This window comes from Larus michahellis, chromosome 2, assembly GCF_964199755.1.
Source record: "Larus michahellis chromosome 2, bLarMic1.1, whole genome shotgun sequence".
In the NCBI taxonomy this organism is placed as follows: Eukaryota; Metazoa; Chordata; class Aves; order Charadriiformes; family Laridae; genus Larus; species Larus michahellis.
Window position 1 is genome coordinate 123,818,234 of NC_133897.1, and position 23,340 is coordinate 123,841,573.

The 23,340-nt window shown below is 41.7% G+C and overlaps 2 protein-coding genes and 2 non-coding genes across 8 annotated transcripts in view; 1 reads left to right on the top strand and 3 right to left on the bottom strand.

The window, feature by feature from the left end:
* Nucleotides 1–3,288, bottom strand: part of PRKDC (protein kinase, DNA-activated, catalytic subunit) — an 85,470-nt gene extending 82,182 nt beyond the window's left edge. For 2 of the 3 annotated variants that reach the window (XR_012585730.1, XM_074576990.1), the window contains exons 1-4: nucleotides 3,098–3,287; nucleotides 1,947–2,023; nucleotides 1,744–1,836; nucleotides 843–917 (exon numbers count right to left, since the gene is read on the bottom strand). Coding sequence is in view for 2 of the 3 variants with exons in the window: in XM_074576990.1 (XP_074433091.1) it covers nucleotides 843–917; nucleotides 1,744–1,836; nucleotides 1,947–2,023; nucleotides 3,098–3,239 (387 nt within the window). In the remaining variant the exon portion in view is untranslated. Of the gene's footprint in view, nucleotides 1–842; nucleotides 918–1,743; nucleotides 1,837–1,946; nucleotides 2,024–3,097 lie in introns of all 3 variants that reach the window. The other variant, XM_074576993.1, reaches the window with a different exon arrangement.
* Nucleotides 3,289–3,314: 26 nt separating this feature from the next.
* On the top strand, nucleotides 3,315–16,065 carry MCM4 (minichromosome maintenance complex component 4). Of its 3 annotated transcripts, none has more exons than XM_074576996.1 (17): nucleotides 3,315–3,377; nucleotides 4,078–4,178; nucleotides 4,375–4,533; nucleotides 5,345–5,508; nucleotides 5,597–5,695; nucleotides 5,846–5,941; nucleotides 6,026–6,121; nucleotides 6,555–6,693; nucleotides 7,129–7,349; nucleotides 7,835–7,955; nucleotides 9,738–9,997; nucleotides 11,957–12,322; nucleotides 12,667–12,794; nucleotides 13,926–14,133; nucleotides 14,639–14,867; nucleotides 15,018–15,151; nucleotides 15,526–16,065. In XM_074576996.1, exons 2-17 carry the CDS (start codon nucleotides 4,109–4,111, stop codon nucleotides 15,616–15,618), a joined length of 2,583 nt encoding a protein of 860 aa, XP_074433097.1. In that variant the 5' UTR covers nucleotides 3,315–3,377; nucleotides 4,078–4,108; the 3' UTR covers nucleotides 15,619–16,065. The 3 variants fall into 3 exon arrangements, with proteins under 3 accessions (XP_074433097.1, XP_074433095.1, XP_074433096.1); XM_074576994.1 differs by lacking the exon at nucleotides 3,315–3,377 and adding an exon at nucleotides 3,851–3,914; XM_074576995.1 differs by lacking the exon at nucleotides 3,315–3,377 and adding an exon at nucleotides 3,880–3,982.
* Nucleotides 16,066–21,456: 5,391 nt separating this feature from the next.
* Nucleotides 21,457–21,529, bottom strand: TRNAA-AGC (transfer RNA alanine (anticodon AGC)). The gene has a single exon. It is a non-coding gene; the product is annotated as a tRNA-Ala (tRNA).
* A 504-nt stretch (nucleotides 21,530–22,033) lies between these two features.
* On the bottom strand, nucleotides 22,034–22,106 carry TRNAA-AGC (transfer RNA alanine (anticodon AGC)). Its single transcript has one exon. It is a non-coding gene; the product is annotated as a tRNA-Ala (tRNA).
* Between the last annotated feature and the right edge of the window lie 1,234 nt (nucleotides 22,107–23,340).

Here is a 23,340-nt window from a genome sequence, read left to right on the forward strand (position 1 = left end):
TTAAGGTGACTGGTCCAGCAAAGAGTATCGGCATGAAATCTACTTTAACAACAAACTACCTTCCTATAGATGTATAAATATAAATTTTGTCATTTTAAATTTATATTAGACATATTATATATATATAATCTACATGAAAATTATACACAGTATATTTTTACACATACATATGTATGTAAATGTATGTAAAAAAGCCACAAGAGCACAGGCTTAGCAAGTCTGCAGTAGTCTTTATCATATTGTATTTCTCTCCCTGCTGCTATAAAGCCAATCCAATTCACAGAAGAACTGACTCAGAATAACTCAGAAGGGAGGTTTATTTCTCATAAACAAAATTAAGTAGGTGCAAAAGCATTTGCAAAACAAGGGTCTAATGCATTCTAAGGAAGCATATTATGAAACTACTGTCTCACACAACAATACAACTTCTGAAAAAAGTCCTTCTCCTCCTCCACACCTTTCACATGCTGTCTCTAATATATTGTATTATAATATTATATATTAATACATAATAATTTTAAAGTAAGAATACAATAGAAATGCAAAATTTCTCCTTAAAGAACCATAATAAACTGGGAGAGAGATCTGCAACTGCACACAAAACAATCATATCTTGCTCTAGCAGATGAAGGAATGACATGCTCACATCTAAGCAACCTAGCGGAGGAATATCAAAGACAATCTATTGTTAAGACATATCTCTTACTAACACCTAAATATTACACAGTCACTATTCTCTTGCTCCTGCAGACTACAGATTTTCTGCACGATATAGTACAACTGTAGTAAAACAACAGTTTTCTACTTTTTCTAGAAAGAGAGATTTATAAGATGCATTTTACCTTAATCAGAAGTTCCAGCGCTGGGATTTTACATTTTGCTGCTCTGTCTTTTGTATAAACGCTAATACAAGTTTGCTAGATAGAAAAGAAAATGGAGATTATAATACTCGTAAGTAGGGCACGGAATTCAAAGATAACACTCATCTACATCTTTAAAGTATCTGTTCCTAACAAGTTTCAGGTTTTTAACAAAGACTAAAACAACAAAAATATTCAGTCCTGCAAGTGGCTTCAATGACAACACTGCAGCACTGTCTGACATAATAACAAATCCCAGCTCAAGCAAATGAAGTGCAGTTTCTGGACACATCACAAATTTTCTGCCTCTGTACTATCATTCCGTACAATATGTAGCTACTAATTTGAGAGCAAAGTGCAGTGATGTAGTCAAGCATTTCTACACAAAGCGGTATTATTCATCAATCTAGACTCAAGGAATCTCATATTTAGAGACAGTTTCCACCAATTTCTGTATACATTGCAAAAGTAACAACTTTGCAGGAAAAAATTTTAAAAATCAATATTTAAAATTAACCATCACCTATAGAAACATTTAAAATATTACACTTAAACTATTAATTTACTCCATATACATTAGAAGTTATAACTATTATTTCAATATCAATAACTTTTTTCAAGAAAAATCAATACCTATTACGTTCTACACAAATAAGTTAATAAAATTAAGTCTATAATTGAAGAAACAATGCCACACTTCCCTGTTGTATTAATTACACTTCATGTCAATCAAGCTATTTCAACTTTAACAAGAACACGAGAGATAGGAAAGGCAGATTGGGAGGGGTGAAGGACAGTTATGAATCTGTTACGGTATGAGATCCACCAGAATTGTTTCAACCATTCAGCAAAGACCTTTAGGAAATAATTTTCCTTTACCCACCTTAATATTACAGGCATAAGGATGAACCTTGTCACCAACTTTTTCCATAAAGACACAAAGAAACTTCAGTGCTTCTTCCCTGCAATCTCGAAACTGACACGGTAAGAAAAAAAAAAAGGTTGGTTTTAACACGTAGAACACAATATGCTATTTATATAGCACTATCTCAACACTTCTTTAAAAACTACAGTTTACCGACTTACCTCCTCGATGCCGAGGGATCTGTGGATAAAGACGAGTAAGCCATGCTTTTGGGAGAACACCAGGGACAGGTGCAGCGCTGCGGGGAAGCGAACAAACCATCAGGGGGTTGGTTTCCTTTCTAAAGCAGGCAGAGCTGGACACCACTCAGCGTGTCACCCTGTGCAGAAAGACACCTCGGAGGGGACTGATGCCTACCACCAGAAAAACCCACCCCTTAATGTGGGTGCTTCTGACCTCCCTGTGGACTCGGGCGCAGGCCCTGTGCCTCTGGCCTCGCACAGGGGCCTGCCCCTGCCCCTGCTCAGGGACCAGGGAAAGATAACCTGGGGCAGGCTGGCAGAGGGCGGCACGGACCTAAGTATTTTTCCTGAGGGAAACGGTTATTTAGGGCAAGAGGCCATCTTTCCCCCAAAATCAACTTTTTATGTCATGCCAGCAGCCCTCAGGTGTTGTGTTCAGAACTGAAGGACAGAGGGAGGGCAAAGACACCCCACAGGACCTGAGATCTGGCGTGCATCCCCCTCGCATTGATGAGCCCTCCCTAAGCTCAGCAGTTTGTAGAATGATTCGGGTTGGAAGGGACCTTAAAGATCATCTCGTTACAACCCCCTACCATGGGCAGGGACACCTGCCGCTAGACCAGGCTGCTCAAAGCCCCATCCAGCCTGGCCTTGAACACTTCCAGGGATGGGGCATCCACAGCTTCCCTGGGCAACCTGTTCCAGTGCCTCACCACCCCCACAGTAAAGAATTTCTTCCTAATACCTAATCTAAATCTCCCCTCTTTCAGTTTGAAACCATTACCCCTTGTCCTATCATTACACTCCCTGATAAAGAGTCCCTCCCCATCCTTCCTGTAGGCCCCCTTTAGGTACTGAAAGGCTGCTGCAAGGTCTCCCTGGAGCCTTCTCTTCTCCAGGCCGAACAACCCCAACTCTCTCAGCCTGTCCTCACAGGAGAGGTGCTCCAGCCCTCTGATCATCTTCACGACCCTCCTCTCGACTTGCTCCGACAATTTTTGAGCTGTTTTAAAGACACCAGCCAGGCACCAGCCTCTCCAGGCTCCGCTCAGCGCCCCTCAGGGCCCCCCAGTCCCCTCCCTCCAGTCCCCGCCGCCACCCCCGCGGCCGGGCCGGGCCCGAGGGCGCACCCTGCGCGCCGCCCGCCAGGCTGGTGAGGCAGGTCTCCCCCAGGCTGCGGAGCAGGCTGTAGCCGTGCAGGGCGGCGCCGGCGGCATCGTCAGGCTGGAGGCAGCGGTGCAGCTGTAGCAGGCACTCCTGGACGCCAGCCATGCTACCGCAGGCCGGCACTGCAAGCGGCGGCACCGGCGGGAGGCGGAAGCGGGCGGCAAGAGCCGGCCCCCGGCCGGATCCAACACGGCCAGCCGGGGGGGAACACGACACACTGTGGCATCACTCCGAGAAACGCGGGTAGGCCTCGGCCAGACCATTCCGAGCAGAGGGGGGAGGCACGGTCGTCTAAGTGGCGGTGACAGGGAAGAGGATTTGGGAGCATCTGTGTGTCTCTTGCCGTAGGATCGGCTCAGTACACGCACGTACAGTTTCTCTCCCCCCCCCTCGCGGGGAATAGGCTGCTCCGACCTCCCTGCCCGACCGCAGGACTAGTTTTGCCGCGAAATTCGGTCAGGTGCAGGCGGTTCCACTTTGGGCTGGGGGGAGGATGTGCCGTTGATGGGGACATCCTCCGTCCCGTAGCGCAAGGATGGCTAGCAGTACACCGTTTCCGTACCGCAGCGGCTCAAACAGGCCGCGACCCTCCCCTCGGGGGCCCAGAGGGTTCACCTCCTTCCTCCTTTCCTTCTCCGTTCCCCAGCACTCCCCCCTTTCTGCATGGGTTGGGCGCTGCCGTTGCGATCGCCCCTACCCATTGGCCAGAAAGCCCGCGAGAGCGCGCGCACGCCGCCCAGCTTGGCGCGGAGTGTTCGGGGTCTGCTCGGGGTGGCAGAGGTGCTGGGACGCGGAGGGACGGGTCGTCGGGGCCGGTTGCTGCCCCCTTCTCTATCTCGGCGGCGGGGGTGGGAACAGAGAGGGAAGCCGCCGGTTTGGGCTCGGGGCTCGGCCGCTGGCGGAGCGCCTGCAGCCCGCGCTCTTCTTGCCGTCCCCCTCCTAGGTAGGACCGCCGTGGGAGCCGGAGCAGCGCCATGTCGTCGCCTGCCTCCACCCCCAGCCGCCGCCGCGGGAAGCGCGGCCGGGGCAGCAACCCCCCGACCCGTAAGTGCTTTGGGGACGAGGTGGGGAGGCGGCCGGAGCCGGAGATAGCCTATGGCTTCCCGGCTGGGTAGGGGCCGGTGGGCGCCGGCTGCTTGGCAGGCTCTGGCCGTCCCTCTGCCCCGGGGTGTCCTCCGGGCCCGCATCCCCGGCGGCCGCGCGACGGTTTTAAACGCTGGCTCCGCTTTGTGTCTTGCAGCGCAAGATGCTCGGTCTCCTCCATCGCAGAAGCGCAGGACGGACGACTCCACCTCCACCGGCGAGCTGCAGCCCATGCCCACCTCCCCGGCCGCCGGCGCGCAGAGCCCCGCCGCCCCCGACGCTCTCTTCTCCAGCCCCCCGCAGTTCCGCCACTCCGGTACGGGGGCGGGGGGCGGGGGAGTTCGGGCAGCTCCGCGGCCGCCCGGGCAGCAGCGGCGGTGACTGGGGTTGGCCCCGACCTCGGCTCCGGCCTGCGGCGATGCGCCCCCGGGTGTGTGTGTGTGGGGTGCGGGTTCTCGGTGCCGCTGTGGAGCGAGCGGGAGGATGGATCCGGCTGGAAAACATGCGAGGAAAAAAACTGGGTTTTGCCTCAAGTTTGTCATTCGAGTTTAGCGCAGGAGCGTTGTGGGTGTCAGGAGTGCAGATCTGCTGTTTTAGCTTCAAATTGTGCTGGGAGCACATATCACGGATTATGCTTTACTCTCTTGTGTGTTTCTAGAAAGAATAAAATCAGTAAAATTACTAGGGCAGAAAGAATTAGTTTGATTGCTATAAAAAGCCTTTCTTGTTTTTATGAATAGGCTTGTTCTTAATTGTGATAGCTGGTAATTGCCCTGTCGCTTGTTGTACTGCCTCAAAAATACTGAGAAATGTTTAATCTAAAATGATAAGTTTTGACTTTTTATGCTTGAAGACCGATGCAGTTTTAAATGCAGCACCACTTGAAAACTTTCTAGCAAAGCTTTACTGGAGCTTGGGATCTTTCAGAAGAGATGTTGATGCAGAGAAAAGTTCTGGCTAGACTTGCGACATTTTTATTATTTCTGTTTTAACAAGACACTGGAACTGATGGGTGCTACTCATGACAGCAGAGTGAAAAGAATGACAAGACAAATGCAGGGGCTGAGTTTTAGTTTGCTCTAAATGTAAAATGTCTTTATAATTGTGAATTTTTGTTTTTTTTATAGCTATTCCCCTTGACTTCGACATCAGCTCCCCGCTGACGTACGGCACACCCAGCTCCAGGGTAGAGGGTACCCCACGAAGTGGTGTACGAGGAACTCCGGTTAGGCAGAGGCCGGATCTCGGCTCTGTCCGTAAAGCCCGACAAGTTGATTTACACTCAGATGGGGTAGGTAGACGTCTCAGATCTCGTATCAGACAACTTCTTTTTAAAAACTATAGGCATGTTTGCATATGCTTCATTTATTTACCCGCAGCCAGCTGAGGATGTAGTAGCAACCGAGCAATCTCTTGGACAGAAGCTTGTTATTTGGGGAACCGATGTTAACGTAGCCTCGTGCAAAGAAAAGTTCCAGGTAGGTTAACAACTTGTTTTTTTCCTTTTTTAAATGAAAAGCTAGTTTGAGTTAAACAAATATTAGTGGAATCTGATACAAAGAAGGTGTTTGTACTACTAAATTCTGCTCATCTTTCCCTTCTGTCTCCTTGTTACCTTGGGCATTCAGAGATTCCTTCAGCGCTTCATTGATCCGCTGGCTAAAGAGGATGAAGACATTGGCTTGGATCTTAACGAGCCACGCTATATGCAACGGCTTGAAGAGGTACTTGCGTCGCAGCCAAATCCAACTTTTCTTTTTTAGTCTTGTGTGCCATTGAGTAAAGATTTCTTTTCAAATATCTTGCAGATTAACATGGTTGGGGAACCATTCCTGAATGTAAATTGTGACCATCTACGATCATTTGATGAAAATCTTTACAGGCAACTGATCTGCTATCCTCAGGTGAAGTGGTGCACTTTCTGGCTTTCAAGTGCCCTTTTCATGTTTATGGCTCTTAATATGTTTGTTTAAATGCAATGTGTACTTTGTATGGTCAATGTAATCTCTGGCTTCTTTATTTTACTTACCGTAAAATGTCTTGTTTCATAGTAGTTCATTGTAGATGTTACAGTGGGTACCTCATGCATGGAAAACTAGCTGATAAACTGCCATGTCCAGAGTCTTGTACTTCCCCCTCCTTTGCAATACTCAAATTAATAAATCTGATCTAAACAGCAAGTTTTCTGTTATGTAGGAAAATGCTTAGCTGGCATAACTTTTAGTCATTCCTGGCTGATCAGCAGCACATAAAATGCTTCCTGCAAAAATACTTCTTTCTATGATTTTTATTTTTATTTAACGTGTAAGCTCAACTATTTCTAACAATTTTATACAGGAAGTCATCCCAACATTTGACATGGCTGCCAATGAGATCTTTTTTGATCGTTACCCTGATTCAATATTAGAACATCAAATTCAAGTAAGGCCATACAATGCACTGAAGACTAGGAATATGAGAAGTCTAAACCCTGAAGGTAAACTTCTGATTACCGTGTTAGAAAAGAATCTTAAGGATTTCTATAAACTTGCTGACTTAACATAGAATTACAAGAAGGCTGTGTAAAAGTGTACTTGTGGTCCATCCAAATCAGTGCCTTTCCTTATGTAAGTCTGTTTCAGAAGCAAATGCTCTACAGCCCAAATGCAGAATAGTCTATCCATAAAGGAAGTCCTTCCTGGCACCAGCTACTGATGTTCTTAGTTCTGCAAATGTGAAGGATTCTTTCTTTTGTATAAACGCTTCTGTAAATTAGAATACTTGTACTACGCATTTATGCTTTGTCTTATACAAAATACTAATACCTAACCAAAAGCCCACCTATCACCTAAAAACAAACATAACATGAAATTTGAAAGTCATTTAAATTTTAAGAGTACAAAGTGATGACATGAGTCTCTATATTTTGTAGATATTGATCAACTTATCACCATCAGCGGTATGGTCATCAGAAGCTCCCAGTTAATTCCTGAGATGCAGGAAGCATTCTTTAAATGCCAGGTTTGCGCTTTCACCACCAGAGTGGAAATCGATCGTGGCAGGATTGCTGAACCATCAGTATGCAAGAACTGTAACACAACACACAGTATGGCACTGATTCACAATCGCTCCATGTTCTCTGACAAACAGATGGTATGTTGTGCTTAGGTAGTGGCTAAAATGAAAACGGTTTCTAGTTTTTGCTCTCGCGCCCCTCCTAATATCATCAGTAGCATTAATCTTGAAGCTGAAGGTTTTAAAAAGGGAAACGTGTTTTGGAACGTGAAAATGGGTGAAACAACTTAGCGAAACTTTGGAGAAGACATAAGGAGGAAATGAAGTCTGTACGCATCTTAATGTGTCTACATGGAAGCTCTGTTATATATAGCATGTCTGTTTCTGTCTGGACTGGATGAGCCTTGTCTGTAACAGCGTTTGAACCATACCAGCAGAATTCTCATTTGCATCAAATCTTTCTATTAGCAATCATTTTTGCTGTTTGGGTGGGGGTATCTTGTTCTTGAGCAATGTTCCTGATTCAAAATGATGCTTAAGACTGCTAATGCAAGATTCTATTGTATGCTCTGTGGAAAACTTTTGCTTTTCTGAAACTAAAACTTTTAAGTGTTTTTTGCTAGATCAAACTGCAGGAGTCTCCTGAAGATATGCCGGCTGGACAGACACCGCATACTGTTGCGCTATTTGCTCATAATGACCTTGTTGATAAAGTTCAGCCAGGTGACAGAGTTAATGTCACAGGTAAAATTTGGTTTGAGTATTTGCACCCTCCTTTTTCACTGATCTTAACTGTCTGTAAAGGGACCTGATGGGACGCACCTGCAAGTGCTGAGGGAGCTGGCCACTGTCTTTGCAAGGCCACTCAATGGCCTTTGAAAAGTCATGGTGACTGGTTAAGATATTGTAAGAAAGCCAATGTCACTCCTAGGCAAGGAGGAGGCCTGGGGAACTACAGGCCAGTCAACTTCATCCCTGGGAAGGTGATAGCGCCAATAATCCTGGTAACTATTTTTAACCTTATGAAGGAGAAGGGAATTAGGTGTAGTCAGCATGGATTTACAGTAGATAACAGCCTTTACAGTGAGGTGACTGGAGCAGTGGATGTTGTTTATCTTGACTTTAAGCAAGGCTTTCATCACTGTCTCCCATAACATCCTCACAGGAAAACTCATGGTGTATGGGTTGGATAAGTGGACAGTGACATGGAATTAACTGGCAGAGCTTCTGGGCTGAAAGCATTATGATCAGTGGTACAAAGTCCAGCTGGAGGTTGGTCACCATCAGTATACCCTAGGGGTCAATACTGGGGCCAAATGCTGATATCTTCACTAATGACCTGTATGATGGGACAGAGTGGACCCTCAGCAAACTTGCAGACAAAAACAAAACTGGACGGAAGCAGTGATTGATAGACCTCATGACTGTGGTGCTAACAGCTTCCTGGGGTGCATTAGAAGAGTTGCCAGCAGGTGGAGGCAGGCGATCCTTCCCCTCTATTCAGCACTGGTGAGGCCACACTTGGAATATTGGGTCTAGTTCTGGGCCGTCGCCCGACAAGGGAGACGTGAACATACTGGAGTGAATTCAGCAAAGGGCCATGATGGTAACTGGAGCCTCTGGAAAGGCTGAGAAAGCTGGGAGGGACTGCTCAGCCTCAGGAGAGAAGGCTCAAGGGGATCTTACCAGTGTGTTTATAAATTCCTGATGTGGGGTGTGGGTGGTAGTGGGGTCAAGAAGATAGAGCCAGACTCTTCTTAGTGGTGCCCAGTGGCAGGCAGTAGGCACAAGCTGAAATACAGGAAATTCCAGTTAAACATAAGAATTTTTTTACTGCTTGAGTGGTCAAGCCCTGGCACAAGTTGCCTGGAGAGGCTATGTGGAGTCTTGATCCTTAGAGATACTCAAAACGTGACTGTACGTGGCCTTTAGCAACCTGTTCTAGTTGATAACAGTTAGGGCCCATGATTGGACTAGACAATCACCAGACGTCCCTTGTGACCTTAACAGTTCAGTCATTCTGAGAATGTTGGTGAGGAAAAGGCAGTATCTTAAATAGCGGCTGCTGTCAGGAGAGTGGTAACATAGAGTAAGTCTTGTGATACAGCAACCACATTTTTATACACCGCTTTGCTTTAAAACAACTGCTGTACTGCTAGCTGTTACAGATACATTAGAAATCTATTATTAAATTTGGCACCAAAAATGGAGGAAATGCTGACAGCGCAGCAGGACTTTCAAAAGCATCAAGCCTTAATTTTTTTCAAAAATGCTTCAGCATTTTCCTTGTTGAGAACACCTGTGATAGGCATGTTAAACATGTATATACCTGCAAAAATAGGGTGTAGATGACTTGAAATATGTTCCATTGAGTTCTACATGACTTACTGGTACTGCGAAATAAACTGACTAAAGTATTTAGGCTGTTTTGAAAGGTGAATTTTCAAGGGAGAATGTAAAATTTTCAAGTTCTGGAATTCTTATATTTCTTTATATCTAATGCTGTGATTTAAAAACTGTATTTAGGTATCTACAGGGCAGTCCCAATTCGAGTTAATCCAAGGGTCAGCAACGTAAAATCTGTCTATAAGACCCACATTGATGTCATACACTATCGCAAGACAGATGCAAAACGCCTGCATGGTGTTGATGAGGAAACGGAGCAAAAAATGTTTACAGAGGAACGTGTGGAAATTCTAAAAGAGCTTTCTAAAAAAGCAGACATATATGACAGACTTTCTTCAGCACTGGCTCCAAGTATCTATGAGCATGAAGATATCAAAAAGGTACATCAAATTCTGTATTTCTCTTGAAAGAAATGTACTTATACGCAATTAATTTGGTAATTAGTGTTTGGTATAAAAATGACTTGAGGCTTCAAAATTCAAAAAAATGTATCTTGAGCAGTCTTAAAACTCCATGGTCTTGTCAGGATGGAGTTGGTTATAAGTGTATCATAAGTCTTTTCATGGTATTAAGGAGCGTTAATCAGAGGGAAGATACTGAAAAGGTAGGAAAGCAGCAGAACTGGGAAAATGTAAATGGAGGATGCATCTTGAACATTTCTTGAATGTTCAGATTATGGGTGATCAAAGAAAAATAAGTAGCTATAACACAGTAAGTGATTGCTGAAAAGAGGCATCCACAAGAGAACAGTAGCTTGAAAATGACGTGTGATTGACTTTGGCTTACCGGATGTTAAAACAATTACTTAGATGTGTCCAAGAAGGGACTGTTCCAATAAAATGTTCAACCGAGGTACTACAACTTTATCATTGCAAAAACTACAGTCAGTAGTGTGTCTCAAGGTAATGTCAGACACCAAACTTCAAGTATATTCCTTTTTTGGTTTTGTTTGTGTTTGTTTTTTTTTTTTTTTTAAAATAGATTTATACATTATCATAGTTCACAAGTTTCTGAAATGGCTAAAAGTTGAACTCAAAACCATATAATGATTTCCTGCTGAAATGGAAACACAATAATGACAATTCCATTTGTCATTACCTCCTCAGCACGCTAATAAGGCACATCAACTACAGTGGGTGGAGTTGAGAAAAGCTAGGGATCCTTCAACAAGGGAGATTTTCAGGTTCTGACCAAAATCTGTTCACAACATACAAAATTGAAAGTGCTTGAAACCCATATGTATTGGAGCATGAATACTCAGGGGCCTTGAGGAAAATAAAACGGGGCAGGTCATGCTTCTTGTAACTACCGCACAGGTTTTACTGACCTCTGCAAGTTCTTGTAAGTGAATGAGAACGGGACTAATACAAATAGCTCATTCCATGCCTCTGCAAGGTTTCTGTGCTGTAAGAAATTGTGCCAAGGCTTTACATGAAGTAGTGTACAGTTTTCCTTGCTCTTTTCCTTGCTGTTTCCAGCTGTCATTGTCACTGACTGTCACTTTTTTTCATTAACTACCTAACTACCTATTATATATATGATGCTGGGGGGGGGGGGGGGAAGTACTGGGAAATGGTGAATTTTTAAACTATTAAATTTGAAAAGGAAAAAAAAATCCTCCCTGATAATTCTAGCTAACTGATAAAATTACAAGCGTGTGTTTATACTAATAATTCCAGTACTTTCAAAATACTAGAAGTTAGTTACTTTTATTTCTTTACTAATATGCAATCATATGCTTTTTTTAGGAAGTATAAAGGTAGAAGCATTGGTAAATTCCAATGAAATAAAGACCTTAAACACTTTTAAACTTTATGGGCAAGTAAACAATTTTTATTGAAATTATTATAACACAGTAAAGCAGTTTTCCTGAAAGGAAAATGATATGTGATTAGTTTTGACTAAGAAGCTGATCAAAAATGGCACTTTTTAATGATACAAAAGAGGTAATAGTACTTTGGTCCTAGATTAAACATTGCCTTAGGGAAAACAATAGTCTATTCTGACCTTCCTATTGTCAGCAGAATTTGCATCAAGATTTTGACTACATAAGTTTTGGAATAGATTTGGAACAACTCTAATTTGAAACTGTAATTACAAGGTGAGTTTGTAGGACCTAGCAGTTTACTTATATGTCTGTAATTAACTGGAGTTGAGGATATCTATAAAGAATGAACCCTTTTAAAGACTTCTAAAAACAGTTTGAAGTGTTTTCTTGTATGTCTGAGTTAATTTAGCAGTGTTTCAGTTCATTCGATGTTTCTGTTCAGCAGTTGGATTTGCTCTGTTAACTATACAAGAGGTGATGCTTTGATTCTTAAAAGAGAATATTTTTGTAGGGTATTCTGCTTCAGCTTTTTGGGGGATCAAGAAAGGATTTTACTCACACGGGAAGAGGCAATTTTCGCGCTGAGATCAACATTCTTCTCTGTGGTGATCCTGGTACTAGCAAATCACAGCTGCTCCAGTATGTGTATAACCTGGTTCCTCGAGGCCAGTATACATCTGGCAAAGGCTCAAGTGCAGTTGGTCTTACTGCGTATGTGATGAAGGATCCAGAAACACGGCAACTGGTTCTTCAGACAGGTGCTCTAGTACTTAGTGACAATGGCATTTGCTGCATTGATGAGTTTGATAAAATGAATGAAAGCACAAGATCAGTACTACATGAAGTAATGGAACAACAGACTCTCTCCATTGCAAAGGTAAGTCCCTCTTTAATTCCAGGTTCTCTGCACTACGCATGGTATCAGTTAGGCAGATGAAACCAAAACGTTACCAGAAGAACAAAGGATTATACTTTTCTGTTGTTGTTAGTGGATCAATCCTAAATTATATAACAACTCATTTACAAAAGAATGCAGCTTTTTTAGGAAACCGTAGTATTTCCTTATGGTTTTGGTCTTGCTTTGCTCTGAAAGGTTTTTGCAATGCAGTTTTTTTACTACAGAGCCCTTTTAATAACACCGCTGGTCTCATTCAGCAGGGGGGAAGGGGTTTGGTGGCACATAGTTGCAGCTGGTTTCAGAAATGTTTTTTGTTTTGACAGGCTGGAATTATTTGCCAACTGAATGCTCGTACATCTATCCTAGCAGCAGCTAACCCTATAGAATCACAGTGGAATCCGAAAAAGACAACTATTGAAAATATCCAGCTTCCTCATACACTGTTGTCAAGGTACTCAGCTCCCACTTGCATGTCTCATTTTTATGAGATGCTATACTTCCCCTTGTGAAAATGATTAAATACAGTAGAGCAGAACAATTGTGTTCTTTGTAGCGTAGTGGAAAACTTGTGTAGCATTTATTTTAAATGCAGTTCTTACAGCTTCTGCGTGAGCAGAGAACTGCCTTTTCGTATTCACATATTGACCTTGAACAGAAGATCTGATGAGATCTGTAGGATCTCTTTATCTCTGAAGATCTGTGACTGGTTCATGTTCTGTAAAATTCAGCTGGGGAGGTGGCAGTGCTAGCCTTTTGGCTGGTAGCCGTTAGAGCAACATTTAGCATCTGCTGATCTAAAACTGAACTGTCTTTGTGCTGCAGTTGCATCTTGTGAGGAATTCCAACAGTAGCTGGAGATTTGGAGTGCACTGATACACTGGATATTCTGAGGACACTTACAGTTTAGGTTTTAATTAATACCTGCTTAATTTTGCCATTTAGTGACAAATGGTACCTTAGTACAGGGTGTACTGAATGAAACTAGGCTTGAGCAGCATCTCAGTTCCATCACTTACTGGATTTAAGCTTAGGAAAATACATGATGGGCTGGCTAAAATATCTGCCTATAGTTAAGCGTAGTTGAATATATCGTTTGTAAAATTAGAAATCTTTTTTTTTTTTCAGGATTAAATCACAGGTGCTTTTTTATTTATACATGTATTTATTTACTTAGGGATTTTAAATGCATAAAATAACCATATAGGTATGTCCTGCTGCCTTTTGGGGCACTTTCTTTAACAGCAAGTTTGTTCCTGTGTATTTGGTATACGTGTGGAGGGTTTTTGTTGTTTTAGAAAACAAAAACTATCATCCTTGAACACGGGACCTTGAGTTTTAGCAGAGCAGAATGTATGTCACTTTCAAAGTTTCAGATTTATAGGATGAAAACAAATCCACTGTGCTGTTCTGTACTTTCATAATTCCAGAAAAATTATCTTTTCAGTGTAATAGAGCAACTCCTACTTAGAGTAGGAAGTAACAGTCAGATAACTCCTCTACTTGTAAATCAAAAACCCTCAATCAAACTACTTTAAATGGCAGGGAAGTATACGTACTAATACTGGATTCTTATGCTGTTCAGATTTGACTTGATCTTTTTAATGTTGGATCCACGTGATGAAGCTTATGACAGACGTCTTGCTCGCCATTTGGTTTCACTGTACTACCAAAGTGAAGAAAAGATGGAGGAAGAATACATGGACATGGCAGTATTGAGGGATTACATTGCATATGCTCGTAGTTACATAAATCCTAGGTTAAGTGAAGAAGCAAGTCAAGCCCTTATTGAGGTAAAGGAGTAGCTGTTAGTAATGTTCCAATATACATCCTATTTATGTATAACTTTTCTGTAAGACTCTTCAAACGTCTCTAAAAATCACCAGCATTTATAAAGGAGAGAGCAATCAGTACAAAAGTCATTCTGCCCTCTGATTGTTAGCTTTCAGATGTGTTGGTTTTGGTTCTATCACATTAATAAAAGCATAAAATTCTACTGAAATGAAATGTGTCAGTACAGACACAAGCACTATTATGTAAGACTAGTCCTAAGTTTTTAAAGGGATTTAAAAATTGACTCATTGTCATGGCTTCATTGCTTTATAAGGTAAATGTATAAACATGATGTGGTTATCCTTCATTGCAGAAGAACTCTGAAGGGATATGAGCATAAATAGTGTTTGGAACAGCTTGCCAGAATTGCTTATATTCTGAAATAAAAGACGAGGGATAAAGGGGACTCTGAAAAATATTAGAAATAACAGGATTCACTGAAATACTTAATGACTCTCTTGACAGGCATACGTGGACATGAGGAAGATTGGTAGTGGCAGGGGAATGGTTTCTGCATATCCTCGACAACTTGAGTCTCTGATCCGACTGGCAGAAGCGCATGCTAAAGTACGCTTTTCTGAGAAAGTTGAAACAATTGATGTAGAAGAAGCAAAACGCCTCCATCGGGAAGCACTGAAACAGTCTGCTACTGATCCAAGGACCGGAATTGTGGACATTTCCATTCTCACTACAGGTTTGTTTCCATAGTGATAAAGCTGGGATGCTGTTGGGCTTTTGTATATATTTTTATATAAATTTTTAAACGTATAAATTATGTAATTTTTAAACGTAACTTAGCCTGTCCTTAGTTTATTTCTAAAAGGTGTTCTCTTTCCTTTATAAGGAATGAGTGCAACAGCTCGTAAGCGGAAAGAGGAGTTGGCTCAAGCCTTAAGGAAACTTATCCAGTCAAAGGGTAAAACACCAGCTTTGAAATACCAACAGCTTTTTGATGATCTCCGAGCACAGTCAGATACAGTAAGTTTCCTGCTTTGTTTTTACATTTTCATTAACTTTAAAAGCATGGTGGTTTTCCAAGTCAACATTACCTTGTTCTCAAATCGCATTATGGAGGGGAAAGGGAGACACTACCTTTTTCAGCTGACGTGACCAGAAAGCTAATTCTATGGATAAATGAGCTAAATCTTTACTGTACATTAGTTTATTCTGGCTTCTGAAATAGCAAACGCAGCTTTAGGGTTCCAGGCCACATTATGAATTATGAAAAGGACATACTAAAGCTTAAAAAACCTATGAAGAAAATCAGTAGGAAGGAAGGCATTTTTACAGCCTTTAAAGTATTTCCCCTCTCCCCCGCCTAATTTTTACTTAATTTACTTCTTTTCTTTAAGGCTGTCACTAAGGAAATGTTTGAAGAAGCGCTTCGTGCCTTGGCTGATGATGACTTCTTGACTGTGACTGGAAAGACTGTTAGACTGCTGTAAGTTAGCCCTTCCTTACAAGCCAGCTGTCACAGCTTTACTTCGCCTTACTTAAGATAATGTCAGTCTGCAAGATCTTCAAGATTTGGGACTATCATTTGCTATAACAAGCACAGCCTTTCCTTGTAAGCCAACTCTCAGGGCTTTACTTTGCCTTACTATATTGCCAATCTGTAAGATTTTTAAGATTTGGGACTATCATTTGCTATGACAAGTGTAGTGACAATTAAGTGGCACTTCTGTCAGCACAAAAGATTACGAAGGACCTAAAGAAATCCTGAGCTGAATAATGCTATTTACATTTTAGCTAAATGTAATTACTAATATGCTGTGCCACTATTTTTATGAGGTTTTGTAGAACATGCTAACGATGTTGTATGTATTTCAAATTGAATTGTAAAAATTCATCTTAAAGTACTTTTTTCTAAATGCAGTTTGACTGTTAGTACTGCTGTAATCTGAAATAAAGTTACTGGACTTAAAAAGGCGCTTTAGCATTCATTTCTAGTGAAAAAGAACATATCCTGTGCTGGGCACTTTTCAGTCTAGAATTCTGCAATTTTTAGTAAGCTCTGTGGGAGCAGAAAGGAGCTTTGTGCCTTTTTTTGTTTATACTTGAGTGTACGTTGGTAGTATCCTCAATGTAAAAAAGGCAGATAGATTCTACTTGAAACCAAATTTTCTTACTACACATTTAAGCATGACTGGATAAACTGTTACCCACCTTCGGTGTAATCTCATGTAATCAGTCCAGAAAGAACAAGGTCCTGTAGCACATGACTGGAGAATCTTCCTTCCTTCAAGGCAGGGCAGATGCTCTCAGCCATTGCATGTCAATAGCTGCTATTGTTTTCACGGCTGAGCTAGCAGAACAGTTCCCTAATTCACTTCAGTGCAGACAGCACCAGACTTATCTCAACTGCTCACTTAGCCCTTTTAAGATGAAATTAGTACTCTTACTGTTTTTGTGTAAAATGGATTTTGGCTCCCTTCCAATTCAAGATGACGCTTAATTCACCATCTTCTAGTTTTTGGGGGGTTGGTTTTGGTTTTTAAAATAAAATGCTCATTAGGACTTACTGTATTTAGTGTGTACAAGGTTACTTGCAGAATAATCCCACTAGGGGGCTCTTAAAGTCTGTAGGTAGTAGCTGATAAGAGATGACTTGTTTTCAGTCTGTAGTGGTTTTTTGGTTTCTAGGTAAGCAAGGACTGCAAGTGCCACTCTAATTAAGTAAATACAGAATGGAAGTGCTTGTAAACAGTCTTCTGGTTAAAAAAACCCCACTGATTAAAAGATCTTAACCATCCCTATGTTAATTTGAAATGTACACAAAGCAAAAGGAAGATAAAAGTAACTTCCTTAGACTATTTTCCTTACCCTGTGTAATAGTTTCAAACTGTATATCATAATTTACTACTGTATTTACCCTATGCTGCTCGTAGTTACAATTAAGTTCATTTAAAAAACTCAAGTCACTTAAAGACTGGAATATGCAACCAGGCGAAAGCATTCCTGCCAGAAACTTGATATTCTTAGCACCAGAAATGATACAGAAGAAAGGCATTAAAGTCTTCTATACATTCTACAAAAGGCATAAAAAAAGTTACAGGTCTACTGGCAGAAATTATTTGTAATGCCACTTTGACAGACCATAGTTGAAGTGATCTGCTGTCTTGTCCAACTAACACTATAAAGAGAAGCTGCTGGTGAAGTGAAATTGAATGGTACCCTCCGTTTTCCTGCAGTCATTGGTTACTCAGGGTGGGCAGGGCATCAGTACAAGACAGACTAAAAAATGTCTTTTGCTACCACTGCTATTGGTTTCAAAGCTGCTATGTCATCTCTCTGCAAGCACAGATTTGATTAGAAAGTGACTCAATCCTAGTTATCCCGTTATGTTAGGTGCTTCAGTAGGAAGAGGCATAAACTCCTAAGTGAGAAACATCTGTCAAGATTATCCCCTGCTCATCATAACTGAGATAATGTACTCTGTAAGACTACGTTCTAGTTGGCCTCATCAAACTTCAGTCTTATTTTTGGCGGTCAGTCTGGAATCACGGTTTTATCTTCCTAGAAGGCCCTAAGACTTCCAGGATTATCTCGGGAAAAGAAGAAAGCACACTGGAAATTGCATGCCAAATAGCTGATCAGGGAGGTGATTGTATCCCATTTTTGCAGTGTACGTAATTTCATAATTAGAGCTGCTATGTAACTTGCTGTCTGGATACAGCACTACAGACTGAAGAAAGTAAGCATTTTGTATTTTTTTTTTTCCTGACTTGGCAAGACCGCATGCAGTCTTGTAAAAATACATGCATAGTTTACTTAAAAAACATAGGATTCATCATCTGTGAGGTAAACTGACAGTCAATATGGAAGCTGTCATCCATGCCTCTTCAGCATAACGTTTACAGACAGCCTGGCACCAGCTTGTATTATTTAATGCTCAAAACCAAAAAGCTAGTTAATTGTGGGTTGTAAGGTTTTGACAGTACAGCTTGTCTATACAATAAGCACAACCAGACTCTCCTTGTGACTGGCATCTCTGGACTCCAAAGTGATAAGGAAAACAAGAGCATTGTATTCGTTACTATGAAAAGAACTTTATAAGAAGTCACTTATTTCTGCAAATGATAGAGAAGCTACGAAGGAGAGCTTGTTCTCACCAGTAAGGAGGGGCTGGTGGGGAATGTGAAGCTCAAGGGCAGCCTTGGCTGCAGTGAGCATGAAATAGTGGAGTTGGAAGATCCTCAGGGCAGCAAGGAGGGTGTACAGTAAACTCGTCACCCTGGACTTCAGGAGAGCAGACTTTAGCCTCTTCAGGAATCTGCTTGGTGGAATAAAGCCCTGGAGGGAAGGGGGGCTCAAGAAAGCTGGTTAGTATTCAAGAATCACCTCCTCCAAGCTCAGGAGCGATGCATCCCAACAAAGAGGAAGGTGGGCAAAAATGCCAGGAGGCCTGCATGGATGAACAAGGAGCTCCCGGAGAAACTCAAAATTGAAAAGGATGCGTACAGGGGGTGGAAGCAAGGACAGGTAGCTTAGGAGGAATACAGAGAAATTGTCCGAGCAGCCAGGGATTAGGTTAGGAAAGCTGAAGCCCACATAGAATTAAATTCATCCAGGGACATCAAGAAAAACAAAAGCTTCTATAGGCAGGTTAGTGATAAGAGGAAGACTAGGGAAAATGTGGACCCTTTCCGTAAGGAAACAGGAGACCTGGTCACCTGGGATGTGGAGAAGGCTGAGGTGCTTGATGACTTTTATGCCTCGGCCTTCACCAGCAAGTGCTCTAAACACACTGCCCAAGTCACAGAGGGCAAAGGCAGGGACTGGGAGACTGAGGTACCGGCCTCTGTAGGAGATCAGGTTTGAAACCATTTAAGGAACATGAAGGTTCCTAAGTCCATGGGACCTGATGAGATTCATCCATGGGTGCTGAGGGAACTGGCAAATGAAACTGCTAAGCTACCATCCATCATATTTGAGAAGTTGTGGCAGTCTGGTGAAGTTCCCACTGAATGGAAAAGGGGAAACACAGTACTTTACCTTTGCTTTTCAATATTTGTACACGTGGGTGGGAAGATGAAGAAAGGAGAGGCACCTCCATCATCCAGCTGGCTCTTAGACCATCTTTCCATGTGTAAAGAACAGCCATTAAGCTCTTAAGCTTGTATTCAGTAACAATGAGGCTCTAAGGACACTATATAGACAATTTTTTTTCATTAATCGGGCATCTCCTTACAGTATCTTTCTAGGTAAGCAGTCTTGGCAACATCTGCTTGGTTCACAGTTCTACTAGCGTTCCATCACTGTGTAACAGCTACATACCAGGATTACACAGTTCCTGTCCATCCTTTTAAAAAATAATTGCCTCTGTGACCCTTATTAGAAGAGTCTCTCATAGAATCTACACGGTAAATAAACACTCAAACCAAACTGAAATCAATATAAACAAATGAGTACAAAGTAAACATCATTATAGGCCTGATACAGCTTCTCAGCAATACAGGGGCTAGCTGCAGAAATCCATCTAAATACTTCCTTATTGTTCTCAGCTTCCTCTCAATAATTGAAAAGAGCAGCCCCAGGCTGATCAGGAAGCTAAAGCAGGCTTAACAGCATTTTAATTGCAAATGTGGGAATGACCCCAATAGGTAAGCTATTTCCCCTGGGATAAACAATAATGTTGCCAAGTGTCTGGTACTGGTGATTTTTTATAGCAAAATATAATGCTATGTAGGCCTCCCTCGGCTGTTTTATCTAAGTGCAACAAGCATAATCCGTTCAGCAAAACTTGAAGATAGATGTTACCGAGAAACATTCCAAACTGTGTACTGTGCCTTCACTTCATGAAGAGGAAAAAAAATAAAAAATCATTCTATTCACTTATTTGAAGAGATCTGGGAATACTCAGTGGTCATCCTAAAAGAAGGAAAAGTATTCTTTGTCTGAAAAGACTCATCATTAGATATTCCTGAGAGACAAGATGTGTAAGTTATCTTTGTCCATGCTCCTTTCAACAGCTGATGAGGTAAGAAATCACACATCAAAGACAATGATCAGGAATATTTTTTATGGAGCAGGTTTAGTAAAGGATGTTGGTGGGAGAAGAACCCAATATCAACACAGTGTGCACTGAGAACAACCCTGCTGAAAATAACTGTGTACACAGTAGGTGTAAGCACATCCCAGGCTGTCATCAGAAGGAAGGCATTTAAGTATGACAGTTCCAGGCATCTTCTGTCTACTGATCACATTGGAAGTAGTCACTAAGACTGGTACACACTTTTTTAGGTATGCCCAAGAGTTCAAGGGGAAAGTTTCAGCCTCCAAAGTACAAGGAGACACACCCAAGAAGTGGAATAATAGCAGTGTTTTGCTAGTTTCATGCACATTTTCTTGCTCAACCATGAACAGAGAGAAGATGTGAGGAAATCAGTAAGCCTTTCTGCACACTGTAAAGTGCTTAGTTAACACTCAAGACACAGCAGATTTAGCAGCACTCGTCACTAAGATCTAAAAAGCTGCACTTGCTATGCAGCTGCTTCTAGAAGGGCCAGGGGTAAGTGCACCACAAAGAAGCACACAACACCTGGAGAAGGATCAGAAGAAACTAGTAAGATGTTAGGGGAAGTCAGTGAATCAATTAGATGGTCAAGGTTATCTCTGAAGCTCTACATAAGTGTGGCAGGCATTAGCCTCTTTAAAGCAGCTCTGCGAAAACAGAAGTCGGAGAGAAGGCTAAGGAGCTCAATTATAACCTGCACACAGGCCATAGCTAAAAGACACAGGAGCTGTAGCGTGCTTTCTAGGATACAGACCTGGGGGCAAAGAAGTGACGACTTTTACCCTTAAACTTGAATTGACTGATGCAGTTCATAAAATGGCTTCACAAAGATCGTAAATGAAAAGAAGATCCTATATTTCTGGACAGGGACCAGAATGGGCAGGTGGGGAAGAACAAGCATTCCTAAGCTTCTATTTTCCACTGTCTGATCAAACTGTATGCTGGTTGGACAACAGGAGAAAAGACATGCTGATTCAGGTCTCTAACTGTCATTCATCCATTGTTTTTCATAAAACCTGGAAAAACTCTATATTGCAGAATTCTCTTTCTGCCAAATTGGACTGAAACTGGCCAAGAAGAGTTAACAGTTATGACAGAGGATTGACATATACAGTTATATAAGCCTGATTTTGGGAGGGAGGGGGGAGGGAAGGAAGGAAATCAGTCTTCCCAATTAAAACAAAATTAACATTTTACCAAAACAGTTACATATTCTGTTTTGGTAGTTTCTACTTCTAGGTATAACAATTCCTGTTTAACAAAACACTGGAGAATGCGGGCATCGATCCCGCTACCTCTCGCATGCTAAGCGAGCGCTCTACCATTTGAGCTAATTCCCCCTCCTCTTATTGTTAATAGGCATCACAAAATTCTGATCTTGAAAGCAGATTTAAAATCTGCAGTTCCACACATGTAATACAATTTTCTGTTTTGTACTGGTCTGTCCATTCACAAATGAAAACACATTCAACTGCAATTCCAAAACAGGTGTCAGATAATGAATTCTTACTATTTAATTTAACATTTTCCAAATGAAGTAGTAAGAAACAAGACAAACCAGAAAAGACATGTATAAAATTAAAATTTATTACTTGCAATTCCTGAGAGGAAGTACTTTGCAGCATTTGATTTTCTCCCCCCAAAAAGTCAGTTTCTATTTATTTCTTTTCAAAATATGAGTAATTATCTTAATTTATTCTAGTCAAACATATGGCAGCATTTAAGAAATGAACTATGCACATCTAAAAACTAAGAGCTTATTTCACTTCAAAATTTCAGTTTGATACATGAAAATGTCTTTCGTAGTGAACTGTTTTTTCTCCCACCACAAACAAAATATACAGTGGAGAATGCGGGCATCGATCCCGCTACCTCTCGCATGCTAAGCGAGCGCTCTACCATTTGAGCTAATTCCCCCCATAGTACATTATTTTATCCTGTAACTGTAGAGTTTAACAACCACAAACACAAACTATCTTCCCTTTTCAAACTCTGTTCCTTTACCATGTGTGGTAACCCCAGGGCAGTTGTTCAGAACACTTACTAGCATTTGACCTTGAGCTTGTATTTTTTTTCGTCCAAGATGACAAACTCCCTGAGTAATGTGATAAGGCACTTCCTACTGCTAACTTCCATGACAAACGACCTGCAGCCATTCAGTGCCACCCAACTCACACTAGATTTATCCTTCTTTGAAGAGGGCAGCTGCTTTTTCTGTGTTGAGGCAAGTCACATCAGCGACAATGCAGTGGAGCAGCTTGGAGAGACGTTCCCTAAGATGACCATCTAGAAAGCAAAAGACATACCTGATTAAATTAGCTTGTATCAGTTTACATTAGCATTGCCAGAGAGATGCACTGAAGTGATCTGTGTTAAATGAAAGTATGCGGACACAAAGCCTTCACAGCTGAAATACCCTAGAGAAATGAAAAAATTGAATTAAGAAGGTCAGGTTATTTTCAGCCACATAGGTAAGGAAGTTCTCCCAATCGAGTGGAGAAATTAGGAAGTTTTACTCACCATCTTACATGAAAACTTAGCCATCACAACAAATTCAAGATCACAAAACAACAGGCTGTTGATTATACAAAATACGCACTTTAATCACTGAAAATAGTACTATTGCAGAGGTCTTTCCTCACCCTTATCTGACTTTAGCATCAAATAAACTGTTTTTCTGTGAGCTAAATTGTGCAAGCTTTAGGCCTTTTCAGTGGCAGCAGACTGAGGTAAAAATAGGGAGAGGTAATCTGCCATTTTCATACTGACACAGACTGCACAGGATAGATAAACAAAACTGTACATAGAGCTGAACCTTGTGAAAGATGATATGGGAAAGATCCCAGGGTGCAGTGGGCCATCACTGAGACTACGATGTGCCTGTGAGAAGGACTGAAACCACTTTTGTATGTTTGTTTTTCCCCTACAATTTACTCCAGTGAAGTAGATAAAGTCAGTTACAATATATTGCAAGAAACAGTAAGAACAAATCCTCATTTATTGTTGTGCAGAGATTGAGGTAAGGCAGGAGAATAATTAAATTCTAAGAGAATATTTGCAGCGATACTAGGGTTTTAGTTTCACATCTTGGGCACATCTGGATTGTGCTAGATTTGAAGTAGTAACTTTAGACAAGTTGTAACTAGCTGAT

Coding starts and splice junctions, on each gene's coding strand:
- MCM4 (XM_074576996.1), top strand. CDS start 4,109: ATGTCGTCGCCTGCCTCCACCCCCAGCCGCCGCCGCGGGAAGCGCGGC. Junction 7,350..7,834: donor TGTTCTCTGACAAACAGATG/GTATGTTGTGCT, acceptor GTTTTTTGCTAG/ATCAAACTGCAGGAGTCTCC. Junction 14,134..14,638: donor CAAGTCAAGCCCTTATTGAG/GTAAAGGAGTAG, acceptor CTCTCTTGACAG/GCATACGTGGACATGAGGAA.